This window comes from Falco peregrinus, unplaced genomic scaffold (assembly GCF_023634155.1).
Source record: "Falco peregrinus isolate bFalPer1 unplaced genomic scaffold, bFalPer1.pri scaffold_35, whole genome shotgun sequence".
NCBI classification, from domain to species: Eukaryota; Metazoa; Chordata; class Aves; order Falconiformes; family Falconidae; genus Falco; species Falco peregrinus.
This window is the reverse complement of record NW_026599603.1, coordinates 2,316,458-2,338,832: the sequence shown is the minus strand read 5'-3', so window position 1 is coordinate 2,338,832 and position 22,375 is coordinate 2,316,458. Positions and strand designations below refer to the sequence as shown.

The 22,375-nt window shown below is 54.0% G+C and overlaps 1 protein-coding gene across 1 annotated transcript in view; it reads left to right on the top strand.

Moving 5' to 3' along the window:
• LOC101913348 (hydrocephalus-inducing protein homolog) overlaps window positions 1-22,375 on the top strand; it is a 140,414-nt gene that overhangs the window by 68,874 nt on the left and 49,165 nt on the right. The window contains 7 exon segments of the mRNA XM_055793338.1: window positions 6,827-7,065; window positions 9,428-9,683; window positions 10,788-10,931; window positions 12,686-12,829; window positions 13,657-13,970; window positions 19,909-20,101; window positions 22,046-22,150. Coding sequence (XP_055649313.1) covers window positions 6,827-7,065; window positions 9,428-9,683; window positions 10,788-10,931; window positions 12,686-12,829; window positions 13,657-13,970; window positions 19,909-20,101; window positions 22,046-22,150 — 1,395 coding nt within the window.

Sequence of the window (22,375 nt, the reverse complement as noted above, 5' to 3'; positions counted from 1 at the left end):
CTGTGACTCTGTGTGTGATGATCCCCCCTGCTGACTCCACGGGGCCGAGTTCCCCCATGGTGAGCATCTCTGCTTTTCAGGGCAGCTGCTGCTCTCATGGAGACGTGCCAGGAGGCAGGTCCTGGGAACCTGCTCCATCAGCCGCTTCACCAAGGGCTCTTCAGACAGACTCCGGGCACGGTGCTGCTGAGGCTGCCTGATGGGAGCAGCGCGGGCGTGGGCGAGATGTGCCCGAGCTGCGCCCTGGCCCTCAGCAGCTGCCTGCTCTGCCGCTCTTTTGCTGCCCCAGTTGAAGTTTTGCCCTTGGCTGCCTTACGCTGCCTGGCAGCTCCTTGACGGGAAGCAGAGGGGACTGAATAATTGTGGAGATAAAGCCTGGGATGCAGTCGGGTGTCAGGGTGACGCGCACGTGTCCACCTGAGAGCGGAGCAGGCTGGGCTGTGCCTTAGCCCAGCTGATGGGTGACACGGGCATCCTTCATTCCCCCGTGTCCCTGAACCCAAGCCTTGTGTCCTGTAAAGCGCCAAAGCCACTGCTTTGATTCCTGCTTGGAGGTTGCTGCAGGGGGGTGAGCCGTGATTTCCCTGTCTCCCATTTGTTGGCCAATCTGCAAACGGTGGCTGTGAGGCTCAGAGATCATGGTCTCCACTTGAAAGAGCAAGTTATTGACTGAAATTTTCACAGGAGCGTTGCATCGGGAATGTTATGCGCACTGACCGGCAGCTTGACAAACTGAATGAGGTTAATTTGAGGGGCAGCAACAGGGCAAACGAAAGGCTGGTGTCTTGTTTGAAACAGAAAAGGAAGATGCTGTAATGCAGATGGCCGTGCTGCCACCCCGATGGTACTCTTAACCGTCGAGTGAAAATTGCTCTTCCTCTTAAGGCAAGCTTGCTGCTCGCTTTGGGGGAGGCAAGATCATTACCTGAGCAAGCCAGGATGATTTGTGGTGAACTTCACTTTGGGACAGTGACTTCAGGAATTACTTGCAGTTCCCCTCAGGCACCAGCTTCCCTGTACCCCTCTCCTCTCTGCTGGGTGAGTTGTGTCTGTTCTGTTCTCAGTTGCAGGGAGCAGCAGGGAGCATCTCTGCCACCAGAAGAAAATAAATAAAACCCTGCCAAATCTGTGTGTTGAGATGGGGCTTTTTGGGTGGGAAGAGGGTTGTAGGGACTGCATACCTGCGTCCTCGGTTGGCTTATCCCTGCTTGCCAGGGTGTCTGCAGATCTGCGACCCTTGGGACCAGTGTGTCATCCTGTGCTCACCCAGTGAATCCTGTGTCTGTCGGGTGTGCTTTTCCCTGTCAGATTGCTTTCCCAGCTGCCAGGCAGCCCAGCCTGCTAGGGAATCCTCTGGATCCAGCGAGGGGGGGATTTGTGTCTGCCTTGGGTAAAAAAAGACTGGAGCAATGGATCAACATGAAGGAGCTGTTGCAGCTTAGCTGGGGGCTGATGTAACCTGCTGATAAAAGTGGCTGTTTCTCCTCCTTGCTCCGCTGTCATCTTCTTTTCCTGCCTTCTGAAGTGTCTGATTTTTGCCATATTGACAAGTGCCAAAGGCTTGTTATGGATAGATGGAAGTGTTTGCTCTCCCTGCAGAAAGGAAAAAGCATCGTTCTTAGATCATTTCCTACTTGTTCTTTGTCATGCTGTCTTCTCAGGGATCTTTTGTGTGACTGCTAAGGTTGACATCTCTTGGCATCACAGAAGGCAGCTGCGTATCACGTCTCTGTGATCAGGAAAGAAAAGACAGGCCTAGGGTGTAATTTTTCTTAATCAGTGGCAGCTTTCTTCTGCCTGCATAACCCCCGTGCTGGGTCTGTTATATGCTACCGCAGGGTGGCAAATGGTTTCCCAGTGCCTTGTAACGAGGAGGAGACAGAAAAGCTTCCTTGGGGTTTCCTCTTCTCATGACAGTCGTAATGCAGGGTCCTGTCTCCTTCAGCCTGAGCCCTGAGCTCCCGGATCCAGAGCCCTGTGCTCCAGGTGAAGCTCGCTGCTGCCTGGTTTCCAGCAGTGCTTGTACAGCCAGCTGGGTTGTCTTCAGGAGGGTGCCTGGTGGCTCAGTGCAGATCCCCGTCTGCGTTCCCGGGGATGAGCTGCTGCCACATCCAACTGGAGCTGACCTTGCAGCATAGACCAAGATTTCGTTGGTTGGTTGGTTTTTTTTTTAAAAAAAAAAAAAAAAAAAAAAGCTGTACCTGGTTATCTTGTCACTGGGATTCGCTGTGGATAACTCCATGGATTTTTCAGGCAGCGTATAAAGGCTCTTGGTCAGGTGCGGTGTAAGCAAGGGCAGAACACGCAGTTCCCATACTCTCTGCTCCCCTGTAGTGCAGGATTTGTTTCATTTACTAATTTCATTGCTTATTCCCTCAAGCTTTTGATGACATTGCTTTTATTAATGAAATGGCCATATGGAAAGACCGCAAAACACGGAGATAAACTTCCAAACAGTGCTGATGCTGCTTTAGTGACTCTGTTTCTGGGTCTGGCTGACGGGCGATTCTGTTGCTCTCTGAGCAAACCGTGCAGGTTGCGGGCAGTGAAGGCTTCGAAGAGCACATCAGCATTGTCTGCAGTTCTCCCCAGCTACTCTCGCTGAAGTCGGAGCAGACTTCAATCAGCAAGAGGATGGTTTTCAAATCTACTGTAAATCACTCCCCCCGCCCCCAAAGCAGCTGAATAATTGGCCAGCCTGTCAGTGTTTGCTCATAGTGAGACAGAGGCAGACAGTGCTGCGCCCTTCTCATGATATCTGCAGTGCTGTTTAGAAATTAGGGTTAAATTAACTTTCCAGGGTACGGGCAGCACTAGCCCTGCATATGTGGCCTCTTCCAAGGTGAGCAGAAGTTTTGAAGATGGATAGGCTTAACTCTTTCCTGAGCTGTCCCACCAGAGCCTCATGGTGCTCCAAAAGCTCACCTTTAGAGTGAAACCCTTGGTTTGGCTTTAAAGGCTGTGTTTTGCTTATACACAGCGGTACCAGTTTGTGCATTTCCACCCAGTTTGGTTTTGCCGGAGCCCTTTGTTGTAGCTGACAGGGCCTGGAAACACACAGCATCAGTCGTGAACAGGGCTCGTGGCCAGGAGCGTCCAGTCTCATGCTGGTGAGGGGTTGTACCAAAAGCTGAGGAAGGTAGAAGGCTGTTTCCCTCCCAGTGTCACTCAGGCTTAGGTCCGGGGCATGTGGGCCTTAAAAGGGGGAGCAAAGGTTTGGAGGAGACCTTGGAAAAGGTGCCTGAAACCTGGCCTCAGGGAAGAGTTTGGATTTTATGGCATCCGGTATCTTCTATGGGTTCATGGTCTTTCAAAATTGCTGTGTTTCAGTAATGGAAGAAATTGTTACTCTGCTCATCTAGGAGAAGGGAACTTGTCGCATTGTGCTGCACCCGCTGGCCAACAGGGTTCAAGAAGGGTAGAAGTCTTCAAGGCAGTTACGCTGCTACAGGCCAGAGTGACTCAGCTGAGCTCTCTTCCCAAGGGAAAAGCCGGAGGATTTTGGTTGTTCAATCCTGTGCTTGGCAGCAGCTGGCCAAGCCGTGTCCGTGTCCTGGCTGGAGAGCCCCAATGTGCAGAGTGGTGGCACTGGTCTCCCCAGCCCAGCGGGGAGGGCAGATGGGACCTGGAGGGCTGAGCAATGGCCAGGGGACACAAATGGAGACAAGCTTTGCTGGCTCACTCAGCAGCTGCTGTTAGCTGAAGCAAGTGTGACAAATTGGGCTCTGTTGTCAGTGGCAGTGAGTGCCACACTTTAATTCTTTTTTCTTTTCTTTTTTTTTTCCACTGGCTTTAGAAGCTCTGCCTCGATTTCACAAAACTTCTCCTTGCTGGTGCTCTGGGGCAGAGGCTCAACCAAAGCGGTCCCCCTGCTTTTGCCGAGGAGATGCTGGTACCGAGGTGCCAGGAGGAGGCTGGTGGCTGGTGGGAGCATCCGGCCAGCCTTGTGCTCTGATCCCCACCCTGTGGGCCTTAGGGTGCTTCTGGGCTCTTTCTGCCACTGGCAGTTTGTGCGGGTGTGGAGTCACTCTGCTATGAAGAGCACAGGCTCCCGCCCCTTAGGACAGCTAAAGCCCCTGGGACAAGGCTCCGTGCGCAGCTGATGTGGTGGGGGGTTATTTCCCCTTCGTGCGTGACCCCCACTGGGGGCGGTGGATCCGGCTGATGAGGTGTGAGCGCTCTCTCGCCAGAGCTATGGCTTGGTAAAGTACAGCTGCATTTTTCATGTTGAGTTCTGCTGCTTCTTCCACTCGTGCAAGGCTGGAATGACCAGATGGCTTCAATTAACGGGCTCAAAGTAACTTGCAGAGGGCAGCGTGGTGGGTCCTCGGCCATCCCTTGGGGCAGCCATCCAGCCGTCCATCTCTGATGCGCGCTGATGCCCGCTAGAAGCAAACGTTGGCAGCTCTTATTCCCAATGAAATCTGTCCCAGGAGAAGCTAACGATCTCAGCGCTGAGCTTCTCGAAGCGGTTGATGCCAGCCCTTGCCTGGCGCTCTGGCTCTGGCGTCCAGTGGTGCAGGCTCCTGCAGGGACAGAAATAGCTGCTGTCTTTGTCTGCCCAGCACGTGCAGCTATTGCATCGTGTTCTGGAGCATTCACGCCTAAGCAAGGAGCAGGGATCTTGTCAGAAGTTAGATTTTGGCCTTCAGAGCAGGGGGATGGATGCTTTTAGCGTGTTCCCAAGGGATTTCTTGTCTCTGGGACACAACCTGGACCGGTGTAGGCAGAAGCTGACCTAAAAACCTGAGCGGAGCTGGTCCGGCAGAGCCTTTTGGTCCTGGCAGGTCTCCTGTTCAGCGGTGCACTGTGCTGCCCCTGGGACCCACACCAGATGCTAATGGAAAGGATGAGGATGCGATGCAAATCGTGCTCCTCCGGAGTGGGCTGTTGGCCTGGCAGGGCACGGTGGGTCTGCGCTGGGTCACCCTGGGACACTGCGAGTCTGGCTCCATCGAGACAGCCTGTCATTGTTCCTCAGTAATAGTTCCTTGGGTACAACTTACTGCGCGGCTTGTTGCCAAGCTGTGATAAATGAGCTTTGTCAGATAGCAGACTTGCAGATTCACCTCTGGAGCAGAGCTATCGGGTCTCCTTTTCAAGCAAGCTGCTCGGTGTCAGCGTGAATCGGAGGAGAAGTTGTACATTAACGTCAGTGAAAACCTAACGCCCACTGGCTCGGTGTGAATGAGCTGGCTGGGTAGCCCTTGGCTGGCGGCAGCGCAGCCGATGCCTCCGAGGCCAGCGACCAGCTGCAGGGACCACAGGGAAGGGTTGGTGGGAATCCTCCGTGGTCAGTGAGGTCCCAGTGTTTACCCCGTGGCAGCCACCTGCCTCCATCCCAGTCTCGTCTTGCTTTTTTAAAAATTTTTTTCAAGACTCTTTTTTTGAAGCCCTAGAGGACAAATTAAATGGAGCTGAGTGTATAAATGTTGCTGGTGCCTGGAATCGTTTTGATGCCTTTGGCACGCTCCGTTATGGGATGCAGGCATGCAGCCCTGACCTGCTCTACGTGGAGGGCACAGCCAGCCTAAGGAGTTAGCGTAGCGGGAGCACCTACGCTTGCTGCTGGGACCCTGAATGCTCAGCAAGTTATCGCTTCCCTGGCCTCCAGCTAGCCTTCACCTTGTCAGCAGAGGTCATTTTGGAGTGTTATTTTAAATGTTTCTGTGACTTCAAAGTGCTGCTTGGTTTTCTGCTGCTCTTCTCCCTTGGGCTGGCTGGTGTCCTGTTAGAGCTCAGAGCTGCCAGCCCGCCGGACGGAAACTCGAGCTAACTTCACCTGGATCGAGCACTTGCTTTTATCATGTCAGGCCTCTGAGCACACCGTTGTTTTCTATTTAAAGGAAAAAAAAAAAAAAAGAAAAGGAAAGTAACCCTCTCCTCGACAATACTGTAGAGTTTTGGATGAGTGGTGCCTGTCATCCCAAACGCAGCGCTGAACTGTGATGCATGTAGCACTGATGCTGTGACGGACACTTGAAAGCCACGTGTCTGCATCCCAGTGCATTTCCTGCTGGTCCGGGAGCACTGCGTGCATTTCTCTTCTGCGAGCTTGCTCCTTGTGAATGTGGCTTTAGGTGGGCTGGAGGGGTCCAGCACCTCTGTTGCCCCATCCGTAGAGGGAGGCCCGTGAGGACCCAGAGGAAAAGAGTGCTTGGGAAGCCCAGGCCATGCCCACAGGGCACATGTCTTGTGGTTTTCTTTCTGCTTCTTGTTTCGCTGCCCTGCTATAAACACTTAGAGCTGACTTTGCCAAAGCAGAGGGCCTTGGGGCACCTCACTGCAGGTGATGATCCGTGGGAACAGAGGGCTGCAGCCCTTGAGGGGCTGTTGAGAAGCCTGACTCTTGGGAAAGAAGACTTTGGGGTTTCATCAACTGCTTTTGCAAAGTTATTCTTTGGGGTCTCAGCAGTATCCCCCAGCCGTGTGGCTGCTGCGGGGGGACTGGAGCAGTCCTGGCTTCCTCTGGCCTGGAGCCTTTATGGCAGAGCTGGCCACCGTTGTCGGGAAGCCAGGAGATATCAAGTGGCTTCCCTGGGTGTGCCCTCCAAGAGGGAGGCTGGAGGGACAGTAGCATTCTCCTGAGGGTGAGCATCCCTTGGGTCAGACAAAGCTGGGTTAACAAAGTGAGTCTGTTAAGGGAGGGTAAAACAGAGGTTGTATGAGCTCCTGCACGGGTGCTGTTTCCAGGCACTGTAGCTCAGAGTTGGGGAAACGAAGCCTTCATGTTTTTTACCCTCATGTCTTTAATCCTTTTCTGCATCCCGCAGGAGACCAGGGTCCATGGTTTCCATCCTAAGTTACTGTTTGGCTCATCTTACAGGCTGGCAAACGCTCGCGCTGGAGGATTGAACCCAGTAAAGGAGTGATCCCCCCCGAGAGCGAGGTGTCTGTGGCCATCATAGCAAACTTGGACGACACCGAGAGATTTGAGGATGAGGTGAAGGTGTCCATAGAGAACAGCCACACCTACGTCATCCCCGTCCAGGCTGTCGGCACGGGCACAACGATTGTCACCGACAAACCCATTGCTCCGGAGCTCAACTTGGGCCTCCGCTTCAGGTAGGGATCTCTCGGCTCCCACTTCCCACGTGGGCTCGGCAAGGAGTTTTGCTGTAGTCCTTCAGGCTAGTTGTTCTTCAGTGCTCGAGGTCCTGGCTCTGCTTCACCGAAGCCACAGGAACTCCTTTAGGAATGTTCTATGGCCATTTCAAAGTCGTTAGATACCCTCAGAAGCTACCAAAATGGAAACCAGTTGCTAGGTTGTCCCTGACTTGTCTTTAGTTGGAATATGTTTATTTCCATACTTTATCAAAGAATGAGCTGGAGGAAAACAGCAGGTCCCAGAAGCCTCCTGCTGGAAAATGCTACATTACAAGTATAAACATATTTCTGTTTGCAATAATGTTGCTTACCTTTCCAGTCGCTATGGTCTATTCTCTCGCAAGAGTGGAAAACCTTGGTGGTAGCTTGTTAGCAACTCCTCGACTGAATTAATGGTGCTGGTTTATTTCCCTTGTGCCTGGGAGTCCTGCAGGAGCTGCCGAGTTTCTTTGCCCTGTATCATCCATCAGTTTGCTCGTCTTCCCCGGTTCCCCGGCTGGGCCGCTCTTTAGAGGCGCTTGCTCTTCCCTCGTTTCCCCCGCCCGCTTTCCTTGCGGTCTGCCAGCACTGCGGCGGCGGCAGCCCGAGGCAGAAGCGAGCGAGGGTGCCTGCAGGAGCAGCTCTGAGCGGGAGAGGAGGAGAGGTTGGCTGAGGTTGGGTGGGATAAATTGCGTGTGCTACCTGAAAGAGCTTAGCTCGGGAGGGGGCATTCGCGGATCCTAGTGCGTGTGTCTGAAACTGGCTACATTCTTATAAATGGGAGAGAAAATAAGCCTTTTCAAAGCGCTGTTGCTGTTGGAGTCCTCTTGGGACGAGAATAATACTCTTCTCCAAGTGCCTGTTCCTTTTGCTGGCTGCAAAGAGGCTCCACAGTGCTCTGATACCTAAATTTTGGGCTAGAAAGAGGAGGTTGATGCTGCCTTAAGCATTGAGGCTAGATTAGTGGGGTGGGGTGGGGTGTTGGGGTGTGTTAAATGTGCACCCACAAGCCCCCCAGGTAAGCAGGGACATTACAGGGAGATTGGCACTTGGCCAGCGTGCCCTGTGCTCTGTGCAGCCACAGATGGGCTGCACTGCGGAGGGGAGAGTGTGGGTGGGATTGCTGTCGTCGTCCTCTGCCCCCCTTCGTGTCTTTGCCCGCAAGCTAGTTGGGAGCCGCCGTTGGCAGCGGGTGCAGAGCTGCCACCAGGTGAGCTGGGGGGACCCAGGTGACATCCCAGATGAGGTGGGCTTTCCCAGAGCCACAAATCAGGCATCTACCCAGAGCTTCCCCTAGCCTTCATCTGCCGCTGTCCACAACAGAAAACCGGTTCATACTAAGCCTTGTACACATCATTTGTAAAGTGTGTTTCAAAGACTCGTTTGTTCTAATCTGTCACTTCTGTGTTGGTGTTTAGCTGCTTGTGGCAGACGTGCGTTTTGCAAGCCACGTGTTCTGTACCTTTCAAAAACCCAATAACTGTTGTAGGAACAATTCTGTTCCTGGTGGTGCTCAGATTTATAGAGGGTAGAATAATTATTCCACGCTGGCCTGCAGTTAGTGTTTCTTTACATAATGGAACCAATTTCCATGGAATATTCGTTTTGGTTTATATCTAGCTGTAGTGGTCAATCTCTTGTTGTCACTCCATTCCCTCAGCTGGTAGACCGGGTCTTGTTGCTGTGTTTGTCTTGGGCGAAGCTTATGCTGATCCTGCGTTCTCACAGTGCGTTTACCTTCCGAAGACACAAAACCATCTGCCCTGTTCAGCTGATGCGTTGGGGGCAGGGAGAGTTGGATGCTCCCTAAGAGATGGGGGAGTGAGGGGGGTAAGATGGGCCCCGACGGTGGGATAACTGGTGCCCAGATCTCCAGATGAGTCTCTGCACCCTGCCAGCTCCCCAGTAGCATCTTCAGAGGAAGCCACCTGAGGCAGCAGCTCCCCAGGGGCAGGTGAAATGGCAGCAGAGCTGTTCGTCCACCCACCTGCAGCCAGGGCAGACCAGCTTCGTGCCTGGTGCAGGGAGACCTGCAGGACGCACCTTGGGAAAACCCTCTGAGTGCTGAGCACCAAAGGGTGATGCTCTGCTCGCGAGTACCTGAGGTGATGGATCTTTGCGAAGCTTTTCCTTGCTGTACACAAACTGACCAGCTGCTGGATGCTGAACTTCGGGCCAGCCGAGGTCTGGCTTTGGCTGAAGCTTTGAGCTAGGTCAGCCTTTTCAGAGGTGGTTTTGTTGCTGGGCGTGTGGTCAGATAACGCCATCGGGGTGCTGAAGCTGGGTGACCGCTGGGAAATAGCAGCTCCCATAACGTTTTCCATCTCTGCTTGTCTTCTAGCTTTGATCGCTGCTGTTACCGTTTCAAGATGACAAACAGAGGACGACGCACCCACCAGCTGTATTGGTCAACAGAAGGCTTCCCCACGTTCAGCCATCGTGACCGTCTCCGTGCCATCAGTAACACCAAGGGCACAGATTCCTCCCAGAGCCCCAAACCTGCCTGCCCTGTGTTTAAGCTTCAACCGCTGAGGACAGAGCTGATGCCGGGCAAGACTGTGGAGATGGTGCTGGAAGGCTCCTCCAGCACTCCCCAGGTGAGGTGCCCCACGAGGGCTGCGCCCTCCCCACCAGGTCACCTCCGCTGGGGCTTCTTCCGACCCCTTGACATTTGCCTTGGGAAGAGGAGCAAGCGCTTTCCAGAAACTGTTTTAATGCCACAAGTTGCCATGGCAGCACCGGCTGCTTTCCTTGCTGGCCGCCATCAGTGTTTCCATAGCCACCATAAACCCAGCTCGCTGGTACCAAAATGCGGGCTGAAGGGAATGTTGCTGCTTCAGAAGCAGAGGGCAGGTTACAGGGTGTCGTGTGCTGAGGCAGAAAGGAAGGGCGGAGAAAATAAGTTACGCTTAGGCTAGGAGCAGAGGCTGTAAATAAATGAAAACATGTGAGGTCATAGATCTGATGAAAAGAGTGAGTTAAAAAAACCCAAGCACCAAACCTGTGAAGAGAGGGAGAGTCTGAGAGCAGCATCATTTTTCCTCTGTAGACAAACATGGGCAGAGGCTTGTCTAGCGCTGAGTCCTGGAGGAGAAAAAACAGTGCGTGCCAGCCCTGATGGTCAGAGTGACGTTCATCCACGTGGGAAAGTGTTCCCAGGGACCGTTATAATTGACAGCTTGACTTGTTGTCGGTATTTCCATACCAGCTCACCCCAGACTCTCAGCCAGCCTTGGTGTCCCAAGGGCAGCCGGGTCTGGCAGCACCCTTGGGTGGCAGCTCAGCAGGGTCACGGGGTGTTCTCCCCCCCCGGGCCCTTCTTTCCAGGCCAGGGGAAATCCAACTCTGCAGAGGAGCTGCCAGCTAACCCTGGTGTACATTCCTTGGCTCTGGGACCGCTGGGCCCAGGTGTTTAAGCAAATGTGGAATGAATCTTCATGAAGCTCCTGCTGTTCCTAATGATCTGAAAGGTGCTTGCAAGGGTTGCCTCAGTGGCAGCTTGCAGAAGGCTTGATCGCTCGCCTAGCTGAGTGCCCTCATAAATAGGATGCAGCATAACAAGAGGAGGGGGCTATTGAGGAGAGCAGTGGCTGTAAGTTGCGGCAGGAATAGGGTCCGTGGTTGGGTGGCTAGCAACTGCAGCATGTTTTGTGGATGCCCTGCCAGCACCTGCTTGGGTGACGCGTGACTCTTGCATGCAGGTGGTGAAGGAGCGGCTGCTGTGTCACGCCGTGGTGGGGAGCAAGGCGGGGAAGGCACAGATAATGCAGATGGACGTCACGTGTGAGTTCGTTGATCCCGTTCTGCAAGTGTCTACCAGAGAAATCGCATTCCGGGTGGAGAAGGTAAGTCTCAGGATTGCATCCTGGCATTGAAGAGCGTGGCTGATGGCCGAAAGCCTGCAGGGTGTGTGTGCCTGTTAAACACGGGGGGGGGACGGGGATTGTTAAACGGCTTCCCCAGGTCCACGGGGCTTCGGCTATCGATTCGAGCCAGAGCAAGCTTTGGCCGTTACCACGAGATGGTTCTACCACAGAGATGGTGATTTTGCTGCCCTGGGGTCGGGGACAGTCACAGCTCTGCCCTTCTCGAGGTGGAGGCAGGATCGAGCTGCTGCGCCAAGGGCACAGGTGAGGCAGTGGGACCCGCGAGCGCAGCGTGGCCGTTGCACAGCTGCCTTGTGCCCTGGGGCTGCTGGGGGAAGAGCCGATCGCTGCAGCTGAGCGATGCTAAACCCCTCCTCACCCTTCCTGAGGTGCTTTGTGAAGTAAGTGAGGGTATTCTTAGTGATGAGATGGTTTTCTGACTTCAGCGAAGTAAAGCTGAGATTGCAGCTGCTGCGCTGAGGGGGGATCGTAGCCACTTGTAGAGAGACACGCATTTGTGTAGTCAGGATGAAGGGAGGTTTTTGAGGCTCCTCCAAGGCATGGGGATGTCTGAACACCGATCCTGCAGGGAAGCTGAGAAAAATGGAGCTTCCTGCCAATTCCTCAGGCTGGTGAAGGAAAACTGTCATCTTTTGTCTCTCTCTGCCTTCCCTGCTCTTGGCATGGATGCTCTTTGCGTTTCCCTCAGCCTCACCTCCTTCAAAGGACCTGCAGTCATCCCTCAGCTGCAGTGATGACAACACCGATGCAAAACAGGAGCCCTTTAGTCTCTGGGTCCTGACTCCTCCATCATCTTTCCCTCTCCAATGCGGTGTCTGAAACAGAGAAGATTGTCCATTATTTAGTTTCTGTATTTTCAGGCCTCTCCTCTGGTTCCCAGGCTTCCAGAGAAGCACAAAATCCTGTGAGCGGGCGGTTCACACTTAATGAGAAGCTTTTCAGCTGTTCCTGATGTCTGCCTGTGTTCTGCTTGATGCCCCGTGCTCTGGTTTATCGAGTGCTATGACACTGCAGCTGTTGGATATCGATACATCCAGAACTAGTTTCCCAACCGCTGCCTAGTTGATGTGAACCCTGCAGGAAGGCCAGAGCGATGCATAAGCAGGAAGAAATAGCTTAGGCTGAGCTTGACTGTGAGGCTACAGACACTTTGTCACTGGAGCAGGGACAGCAGGACACACGTTGCAACCAGACCGTTGAGGTTTCTAGCTGGCTGTTTGTGCGTGTAAATGTTCCAAGCTAACCTTAGGCTACTGCAGGCTCTCTCCTCCAGGCCAAATCCTGCTTGCTTTTCTCTTCTGACTAGCCATCCCTGCTTTTATGAGGCTCCTGGAGCCACTAAGGCTGTACGAAATGACTGGGGGTGAAAATTGTCTTGTGCCATTCTGCCCAAGAGAGGGTAAACTGGAGACAAGCGCTCTGGGTTCACTTTCTGCTTTTGACCTTGGTCAAGCAGCTGCCTCCTCTCGAGGTGCTGTTCCCTCGTCTGTATGTGAGACTGTTTCCCGGCCCCCTGGGGGATGCTGTGGTTTCTAAACGTGAAAAGCACCTGACGTTCTGAAAGAAAAACCTTGTAGAAGGGTAGAAACTAATACAGACAGTGAATAAGAGATGTGTGCAATTTTGGGGTTGAAAACTCTGAAATGCATCGGAAGGGAAGGGAGGTGCGTGGCCACTTCAGGTTGTTTTTTTCTTGTCTCCTCTTTCTGTAGCTACCCAGTGACGTCCTCAGCCTACAGCATAAGCCTCTTTCTTTAAAAAACATGTCCTCCCTGCCGCTGGGCGTCGTCCTGGCCTTAGACCAACCCTTCCGAGTCTGTGATGCGGCCCGGCAGCCCCTCCCTGCAGATGTCCAGGTGAGCAGGACCTTCCCGCGGTGGGCTTTGAGGAGGAGGGATGTGGCGGTGCGTTCCTGTTGGGAGGTCCTCTGGCAGGGTCTCCTGTAGAGTCAGCAGTAGCCTGGCCCCAACTCAATCAGATCTGAAGCGAGCTGCTGGAAGAAACAAAAATACCCGAGTTGGGAAGATACTTCGTGGCTCAAAGCCATGAGGAGAAGGGAGCAGGCACCTAGGGCTGGGCAAGCCATGGAGTAGAGGTATCTCCTGGGACTCGCAGCAGCCGTCCTCAGCCAACCTCAAGAGCAGCTTGCTCTCTGTGAGGGCAGCTCTGCCTTCGGGAAGGCTGAGGGTGCTCCTCCCACTGTCGCCTGGCACCTGCCCTGTCGGTGGTGGAAGGCGCTGGACATGGGCTCTGCTGGACACGCGCTGGTGGAGGTGCGGGCACCGTTCCTGTGCCGCGCCGGTGACTGGCCCCTGCGAGGCTGAGGCTGCCGTGCCGGTGCACTTGTGCTGTGAGGATAAAGGAGTTTCTCTGGAGTCAGGGCAGCAGCCCTGGCTTGCCGGAGTGCTGGTTCGGCTGTGTGTTTAGCACAGAGCCTCTGTGGGTCCAGAATTCAGTAGGACAATATTTATTTCCCCCTGGTATCGATGCAAAGCGCAGAAACGTGAGCCTGCAATAGTCTGACGAGAGCGTGGTGCTTGCAGTCAGGCACTCGCTGTAAAGAACGTGCAGGGTGGGCTGAGAAGCCCACGCTGAGGTCATGCTTTAAGACATTGACGTGTTCCATGCTATCCAGCCTTGGACTTCATTACGCTGGTGTTTGATCTTTTTAATCTCCTTGCAGCCAACGAAGCTGGAGGTAGGGGAGGAACGTCATTTCTCCATCGGATTTAACCCTGCTCACGAGGAGCGTCTGAATAGCTGGGTGGCAGAGAAGGCTCTGAAGATACAGCTGCTCGAGCATCCTCACGAGGAGCAGGTCACTGTTCGGGGAGAAGTCTTCTTCCCAAATCTCCAGTTCCAGACCATGGCCGTGGACTTTGGGTGCATCTTGAATGACACTGAGGTGGAGCGTTACATTGAGATGACCAACTGCAGCCCGCTTCTCGTCCGGTACCACTGGTCATTCCTGACGGGCGGCCACGCGAGCCAGCTGAGGTATGTGCACCGTTGCCCTCTCCTTGAAGCTCCTCTTCCTAGTGTCCTGTCTGTACCTGGCAAAGACCCAGGCTGTTTGCCTGGGATCTGGCAAGCAGCTTTCAACTCTCCCTGGTGGGAATAACACCTGCCAGCCGTGGTCAGGCTAGATGCTCAGGGAAAAGGTGATCTCTGCCGGTTGGACGCTGCAGGGGAGACCATGTTCTCCAGCCAAGCTGGGGCTGTATGACACTACTAACGCTTTTTGCTTAGCCCATACCCTGGAGTCCTGCTGTGCCTCTGGAGCTACAAAGCCACGCTTAGGCACGTGGACGGTAACATCACCGGTTTTCCATCCCTGCCGACCCTGTACGTTGTCATTTCATCCTAAGAGCCTACATAGGCGCTGCCACCAGAAGGACCTGCTGCTGCCCCGGTCCCTTGCTGCTGCTTTGCTGTAGCCCCCGTACTGGTTCCCCGGGAAGGAAAGCTGCTGTGGAGAGCTGTGCTCGCAGACCCTGGTGGCCTGAGGCAAACACCACCCTGGAGAAGGGAGTTTTTGTCTGTTAGCTGTTTTGTGAATGCGATGTGCAGTTGATTCAGCATTTTTCACCAAAACGGCAGGTTCTGCTGGGGCTGTAGGTCCAGCTGCAGGTGTCGGTGGGAGTGCTTGTCTGAGCATCCCTGGGAGGCAGGGCATCCAGCCCTGGTCAGTGGTTTCCAAGCCCAAGAGCACTCTTGCAGTGGTGCTGCAGCACGTCTATAAACACATTTCTAGCAGTTCCTCCCGCCGTGGCCTCTCTGCGTAGTACAGAAGTCTAGTCTGGGCGGTTTTAATGGCAGTAGCAACTGGTTTTTCCATAATGCCCTGGGAAACCAAGCAAAGTTAACCACTGCGCGTTGAAGTGCTGCTGTTGCAAATAACAGAGATCATAAATAAACAATTTTGTTTAGGGAGTTGGAATTTGGCTTAGAGGAGACTGGGCACTGGCATTAGCTATGGCGGTGAGGAGGGCTTGGGGGAGAAGCTGTGGACACTGGGGTAGCCCGTTCACAGCGGGGTCTTACCAGGGAACGGCCAGTCCGGTGTGGCCCTTCATGCGCGGCACCTTCAAGAACAGACCCTAAAATGCAGGGGAAAGTCTGCAAAAGCAGGTGCAAGGAGGTGGACAGGGAAAGAGTAACAGGGCTGTAAGCTTTGCTCGGAAGCCCCTGTCATCTCCTGGTAAATTAGATTAGGGTTTAATTACAAGCTAAGGGAAAAATCTAATGTTGATGGTAGAACAATGCATATATTTTATGGTAACAGAGAAACACACACATTGGAGCAAAGCCTGTGTGGAATTAATTTCCTCTGGGGCCACTTATTGGCCAGTTGCCTGTTTGGGTGGTTTTTTGTTTTGTTTTTTTTTTTTTAGGGTTTTGGAAATGTGACTGCTGAATCAGTTTTCAGCTTTTAATTCCCCCATCTCCACTTAAACTAGCTTTGCTGGACCTGAGCCTGCAGGTTCTTCCGGCAGACGCTGAGTTACCCAGCTCTGAGTTGGTAGCAGCTGAGGGTCCTGAGCATCTGGCAGGATAGCTGAGCATCTGGCAGGATAGCAGCCCCTGCTCCAGAGGGTTTGGCATAGCCCCTTTGCTGGCTCGTTAGTGCTGTGGACGTTAGGACAGCTCCCTTTTCTGCTCTGCATGTTAATTCAGCAGTAATGTGCTCGCTCTGGGTCCCTCAGCAGACACCATGTGATTCTCCATGTCAGGGCTGGAAATGAAGATGGTCTCCAGGCTATTAACACCTCAGATGGCTCATTAAGAGCCCAGCAGAAGGGCAGCATGTCAGATATTATTTCTGGTCTACATTAAGCACTGTTGCTATTCTAAATTATCAGATCAAACTAACTTGGTCTGACATCGAGGGAATCAAACATCAGGTCTCGTGAAGGCGAGATCGATAGAATTGAAGCATCCACACTTCTAACCTTGCTGGAGCTGATCGCCAGAGACTCCCAGCATCAATCAGACACACACATTTATTTTGGCCAGGAGAGAAAAATGTTGTTTCTCTGCCTGGACAAGACTATTTGTGCTTAAAGTGGGTTTGGTTTTTTTGTTTCTTCTAATTGTTCAACCCATTTTTTCCTCCTTACTCTTTAGTCACTGCTGCTACTTTGAGCAATCGTATCAGCAACACAGTCCAGCCATTGCTGTGCGGTTAGTCATTTCCAGGGCGTGCACAGTGACAGTTGAAGCTGTCGGATCTCACTGTAGTGATGTTGCTTCTCTGTCTCCGCGCTGCCTGGTCTGAATGTCAATGGGTGGTTCAGTAAATGCACAAATCTTAGCTCAGCAGAGGAATTTATCCTAGCAAAGAAATAGTCATCAGGGCATTGGGACAAAATGCAGTTTCTAGTTTTTGCTCTTGGCGAGGGCAGACCATCACCACCACCTTCCCCAGCTGCTGGCCATGTGGCCCAGCTCAAGCCGCGTGTTCCCACAGGGTGCACTGGGCAGGTTTTGAGTTTACTTCTGTATCACATTGTTTTGTTTTCAGTTGCAAACACCCTTGAGCTGTCTTGCTTGTTCCAAAGTCCCTTTTTAATCTGCGTCTGTTGGCCTGCAGGACAAATCAAAGTGCATCGTCGGGGTCCGTAAGCCTGTTTAGATGCCTCAGGGGCGCGTGGTCTCTGGTGCTTTGCCCTGTGACAGAGCTCGGGCTTTGTTGGGGGGCTTGTTTTCCCCCGGTGCTTTGGCTGTGCCGAAGGGATGCACCAGCGTGTGGTCCCTGGGGGCCTGGGCAAGGATGCTGGGCGTGTGGGTGCCACGCACCAGGGCAGCAGCCTCAGCGCTGTTAAAACTCCTGCATTTAATGCAAAGGGGTGGTGGCTCCTGGCACGTGTCCTTGGTGCTGGCAGGACCTGCAGGGACCTCGGGTCTTCAGATCACCGTTCTGGGGTGTCTGTCCTGCTGGTGGTGGCTCTCACACAGCCTGAGCTGGCAAGGTCATGTCATCCTGCCTGAATCTTCACGCGCAGTTTGCAGAAGCGGTGTGATTTCTAGCTCCTCTGTTTTGGGAGGTGGGTGTGGGAAGTGGTGTGAAGCTGTGTCCTTAGGAGGCTCAGAAACCAAGAGACAGGCTGAGATGATTTTTTTCCTAATGTCTCAGCGGTTTGGATGGTGGGTGGCACAAGGCTGTCCTGGCCCTAGCAGGAAGGACTCTTCTCTCCCTGCTGTCAGTGTGCCTGTGCTGCCATTGAATCCCCCCTGTTAATACCTGGATCCATTTTGTCTCATCTGACGGGTGGTCAGGTTGGGTGAGATGGACACAGGGGGGTTAACACCTTGCTGTCAGCCCCTCCAGCCCCAGGCTGACCTGCTTATGTCAGGAGGCTCCTCATCTCTGCTCCAGCGTGCTGGTGGAGGCACTTCCGCAGCCCTTTGGCCCCTCTGCTTTGGGGCTGGTCCCTTCTGCAGGTGGAGGAGCCGCTCTCTGCTCCTTGCCTTCATCCCTGCGTTCACAGCCTTGCTCTGAAAGTGCTGGAGGCTGCCCAGAAGGTCCTGATTCTGAGAAAGGGTTACCTCAAGCCTGGGCTGATGCCAAACATCTCATCATCTTGCCCTTCTTTCCCAGGACCAACCCCCTTTCCTTCAGTGCCAGGAAGATGTCGTGTCATAGAGATCAGCTTTCTGTTGACACCTCGGGTTCCTCACTCCCTTCCTTTTCATGTGATGCTCATTGTTGTTCGTTTTGACTTTCCCCCACTGGAAAGAGTCCCTGGCTGTGCTGCTTCACGCTTCGCCACAGCAGGACTTGCTAATCGCATCATCTCCCAGCGCTGGGTCCCAGAGGGCTTCTACTTTAGAGGGAAAAATACTGTTGTTGTCTAGGCACCACGGTCTGGTGAAGTTGCCTCAAACTGTTCTGTAGAACTAGAGGTACCTTAATAAATGATTATGGATTTTCCATCTCGGGGGTTTCCCTCTCCTCGGGAGCTGTTACTAAGCCGCAGTATTTATCACGAGCCACTCTAAGAGCTGCGGTTTCATTTCCTCACCATGTGCATCGTAGCGAGGATTTTCCATCTCGGGGGTTTCCCTCTCCTCGGGAGCTGTTACTCAGCCGCAGTATTTATCACGAGCCACTCTAAGAGCTGCGGTTTCATTTCCTCACCATGTGCATCGTAGCGAGCGGTTCTGGGACAGCTGCCGTGTTGACGGCCGGACCCAGGCGCCCAACGGGTGTGTGGGCTGGTGCGTGGCTGGAGGGTGTTGAGGTGCTCCTCTTGGTGGCCTGACACTGCGGGCATCTCCCCTGCCGCCAGGGAAAGGTAGCGTGCAGCTGCAGGCTGCCCAAAAGCACCACTGTCCCAGCTGAGCTGGATTTATCTCATCCTTACGGAGCTGCCCAAGTCAGCGGCCGCTGGAGGTGTCGGGCAGTTTGGTCGCCCATCAGGGCCCCCCAACATGCACCCGGGTGCCTGGGCTGAGAGGAGCAGAGGTTGCGTGGGTGGGACCGTAGGTGGGCGATGCGCTGCAGGGCTGAGCGAGCACCTTCATCCCCTCCAGCCCTGGTTTGTTCTTCCCCACGGATGGTGCCGAGCTGTTGCTCGGGGTCCCCGTGGCGTCCCAGCAGCAGGCGGAGGGAGGGCTGTCAGGGGCTCACCTGGGCCAAGCCGTGTTCTTGCATGTCGCTGTAGGGAGGGCAAGTCAGGCGGGATCTCTTCCGGGTTATGAAGAGCAGAGCCTGTAATCCAGAAATGAAAACCAGCCTTAGATACTAAAGACAAATCTTTGTTTGGAGCCCGTGGTTCAAGGCACTGAATTCCCAGCTGTAAAAAATGTGCCGTGTTTGACTGCGGGCGGAACGCTTACGACTAGGCACAGCGGCAGGTAGGCATGGCCTGAGCGCGTCCCTCCACGTGGCGTTGGAAATCCAAGCAGAGCTACTGTGAGCACCTGCTGCAATTTCATACAGGGACCATAGTCAGAGTCACTTGGGAATTCTGAAAACGTTAACTCATATGCTTTTTACTGGCTGCTGTTGCTCAAAGGATAAACTCGGCTCTGTTTGCAAAACGAGTGGTTGAACTGCTTTGCTGAACCATTTGCCAAATTTGTCCTCCAACAGTTTGTGTTTAGAAACTGCTGGGGAGGTAATGATGGCATCAGGACGTGCCACACCGGTTATAAGCTCGTTTCAGCAGAGCTGCAGCCTTTGTGGCGCGAGGTGCGGTTCGAGCTGCTGTTTTGCAGCCAAGGAGTACCTGTGGCACGGCAGGGAGCTGAATCTCGGTGTCGCGATTGGAATAGATTGATTAAAAATGACCAGCGTTTCCTTCCCCAAAGTACTAATCGCGGCTGCTTTGGTGCTCATCGGGGATCAATGGGCTGTTTAATTGTGAGTCTCTGCCTGGAGCCGCTTGACGTGTCTTCCCGTGTTCCTTGCGTGTGCGAAGGTGTCCCGTGCTGGGCTCGTGCCGGCTCTGTCGGGGTTCAGGCACAGCAGGCGGCGGGCTCCGTCCCTGCTCCTGCCATCGCCGCTGCTGGTCCTGACCCGCAGCTGTGCGTAACCGCCCAGGGGAGAATTCAGGGTAAATACCTAGAAGAGCTGAAAACCTCCTTGCGGCGCTGGGTCTGTGCTGGCGCATCGCCATCCAGATCTGCCCCTTTGTGTCTCAGTCCCACCTTTTTGTGCAGTTTGTCCTTTTGTCTCCCTGCAAGGTGTTCACCTCTGATATCTGCAGTTCCTCATGGCAAGCAGTTGCCACTGCTGGACCAGCGTTGTCCCTGGGCAGCCCCCAGCATTGACCTGCTGCATCCTGGTTCTGGAGCTGCCAGGTCGGATCCATTCCTGGGCTGGCGGCACCAGTGCCCACCCAGGGGCCACGTCCTGCCAAGGAGCTGCTTGTCCAGGTCTTCCTCCCTCCTACTGCAGCTTCATGATGGAAGTTACGGTTTCTTCCAGGTTCAGCCCTCCAGCACCTAAACTGTTCATCAAACCCCAGCCACCGAAGGAGGAGGGAGCCTGCTCGGAGCACTCAGCATCTGCAGAGAGCGGTGTCAGTGATGGATGCGTAGAGGAGCCAGCTGAAGCCCTGGGAGCAGTGGGGGATCCTGCCCAAGAGCCAGCAGATGCAGAGGACTCCCTGGAAGCAAAGGTAGATTTTCTTGTACGCTCACTGTTTTGCGTTGCCTCCCCCAGCTTGCCACCAAAAAGCCGTGCTGGTGCCAGCGTAGCGTCCCTTTTTTGCTGCCCTGCTGCCATGTGCCCTGAGAGTGGGCTGGGCAGCAGGGCCAGCAGCTGGACACGGGGCTTATGGGGAGGGACAAGTAGGGTAGTGTTGTTTGGAGAAGCCCATTCAGGTCCTCCTGACCTGTGGTGAGGTTGGGGTTTTTTGGCTGGGTTTTTTTTGCACTGTGAAAGGAGGGGTTTTACCTGCACCGTGATGTGGAGGCTTCCAGTTCCCTTCCTCTGTCAAGCCCTGCCCAGTACTGGTCTCCATGTACCACCTTCTCAGCCCCAGCTAGAGCCACCTGTTGTCACGTCTCTGCCTTCGCCCGAGCCCCGGTATTGCAGCGATGGCCACAGAGCTGCCTTTTTATAAATGGAGACTTGACAAAGTTGCTGTCTTTTCCTCTTAGTATGGGAAACAGCCTTTGGCCTGCTGACCTTCCTGGTGAGCCTCGGTGCTTTGGGGCTTGGCCTTGGTGCTAGTGGGAGCTGATGGCACCTTTTGCTTCGCGTGGGACAGAGGCTGCTCCTGGGGCAATAAAAAAGGATATAGGAGAGCACAGGAGGTTCTGAAAGTGCCAGAATTGGTGTCAAGTTCAAGGAGGGGGGTCACACCTGCTGACATCTAAATATCAGTGGTTTTAATGTTGTAGCTCTGCACGTGTTTTCTGAATCAGGAAAAAGGATACCTGGTAGGCATAAAGAATAGCGCGGCTGAATGTTTTCAGATAGAAGCATGAAATCATTTTTGTGCCCTGCTTTGTTGCCATGTATGCGCAGATAAAGCAGGGAAATTCAAGGGGATATGGCTAGGTAGGATCCAAAATTGCTTCAAAGGATACATCTGGGTTGCAGTGTTGTCTTCTGCTTGTGTCACTGTATCAAGGCAATGTCCATGTAGCCTTCCTGGGGAGGTGGGAGACCATAAGCCTGGGAAAGATGTGGGTTAGCGTCTTTGGGAATATGCCCTTGGCAAAGCTTTGCAGGCTGGAAGATGTGGAGACAACAGAAAGAGCACTGAGATGTGAGAAGGCTCAGCCTTCCCAGTGCTTTATCTCCTTGGAGAGATGTAGCCTCTGGTTAGGCCTGAGGATGTGCTGTACATACCCTGCCCATGTCAGAGCCCCAGCGCAAAGCCCTCCTTCATGTTACCGAAGCAGCAGGTATTCTTAAACTTCAAGAGCAATCACAAAGCCCTTGCTTATAAATAGGGGTCAGAAGCCCAGGGACGAGGTTCCATTTAAAGGATGGCACCTCTGAGGTTAAACACCAGCCCTCAGCTGCTGCAAGGCAGAAAAACATCTCAGCTGCCTTTTCCAGGATGGTGTTATTCAAGAGAAATGGCGATCCTCAGCCCTCCAGCACTGACGAGTGCACAAGGGGAAAGCTAAGCACCACCTGAAATGGGACAGCTGTGCCAAGGACTTCTGAAGTCCTTATTTCCCCTTTTTGACACTTCTCGCTTGCAGCTGCATTCCTATTGTTGTCACGGAGAACCTGAGCTGTCCAGGGGTGGGGTGTTTGGTGCGTTTCTTGGGCAGGAGTGAGCAAAGCTGGGGTGGCATGAGGGTGCAACGTGCCCTCGAGGTCCCTGCCAGGACAGGGTGCTGGGAGCACCCCGCTTCCTCGTGCAAGCCGGTGGGTCCGAGCCCACCTGCCGGTGTGACATGGGCTCCACCTGCACCTCGTGTCTCATCCGCACGGGTCTTGGACCCACACTCGGCTAATGGCACAGGCGTCCCCGTACTTGGTGTGTGCCTGTGTCCCATCTTAGCTGCTCTTGGCTCGATGAGGCGGTGGAGCCTGCAGCACAGTGATCCCCCTCAGCCCAGCCAGCTGCCTCCTGTAGCCCATGGTGCTTGTTTTCCAGCTGCTGCCGTCCGCTGCTGTGGATCTGGAAAGTCGGAGGCCGGTGAGGACCCAGGAAAGGATGCGGTTTGTGGAGGTGGAGCCCCTCCCCTCGGGAGCGGAGGAGGTAAGTGGGCATCTGTCTCACTTCCCCGTTCCCAGCGTGGCAAACAGTTACGTAGCCCCTGCTGCCACTGGTGGCCCTCGGTGCTGCTCACGGAGTGGCCTCGCATCCCTCCCAGCACGTTGCGCAGCGCTGCTGAAGCAACCGGCCATGTAGGGCTGACCGAGGGTCCTGCCTGTGCAGCGCCTGTGGAGGGTGTATTCATCTTGTTGCTCATCAGGTGCTCGG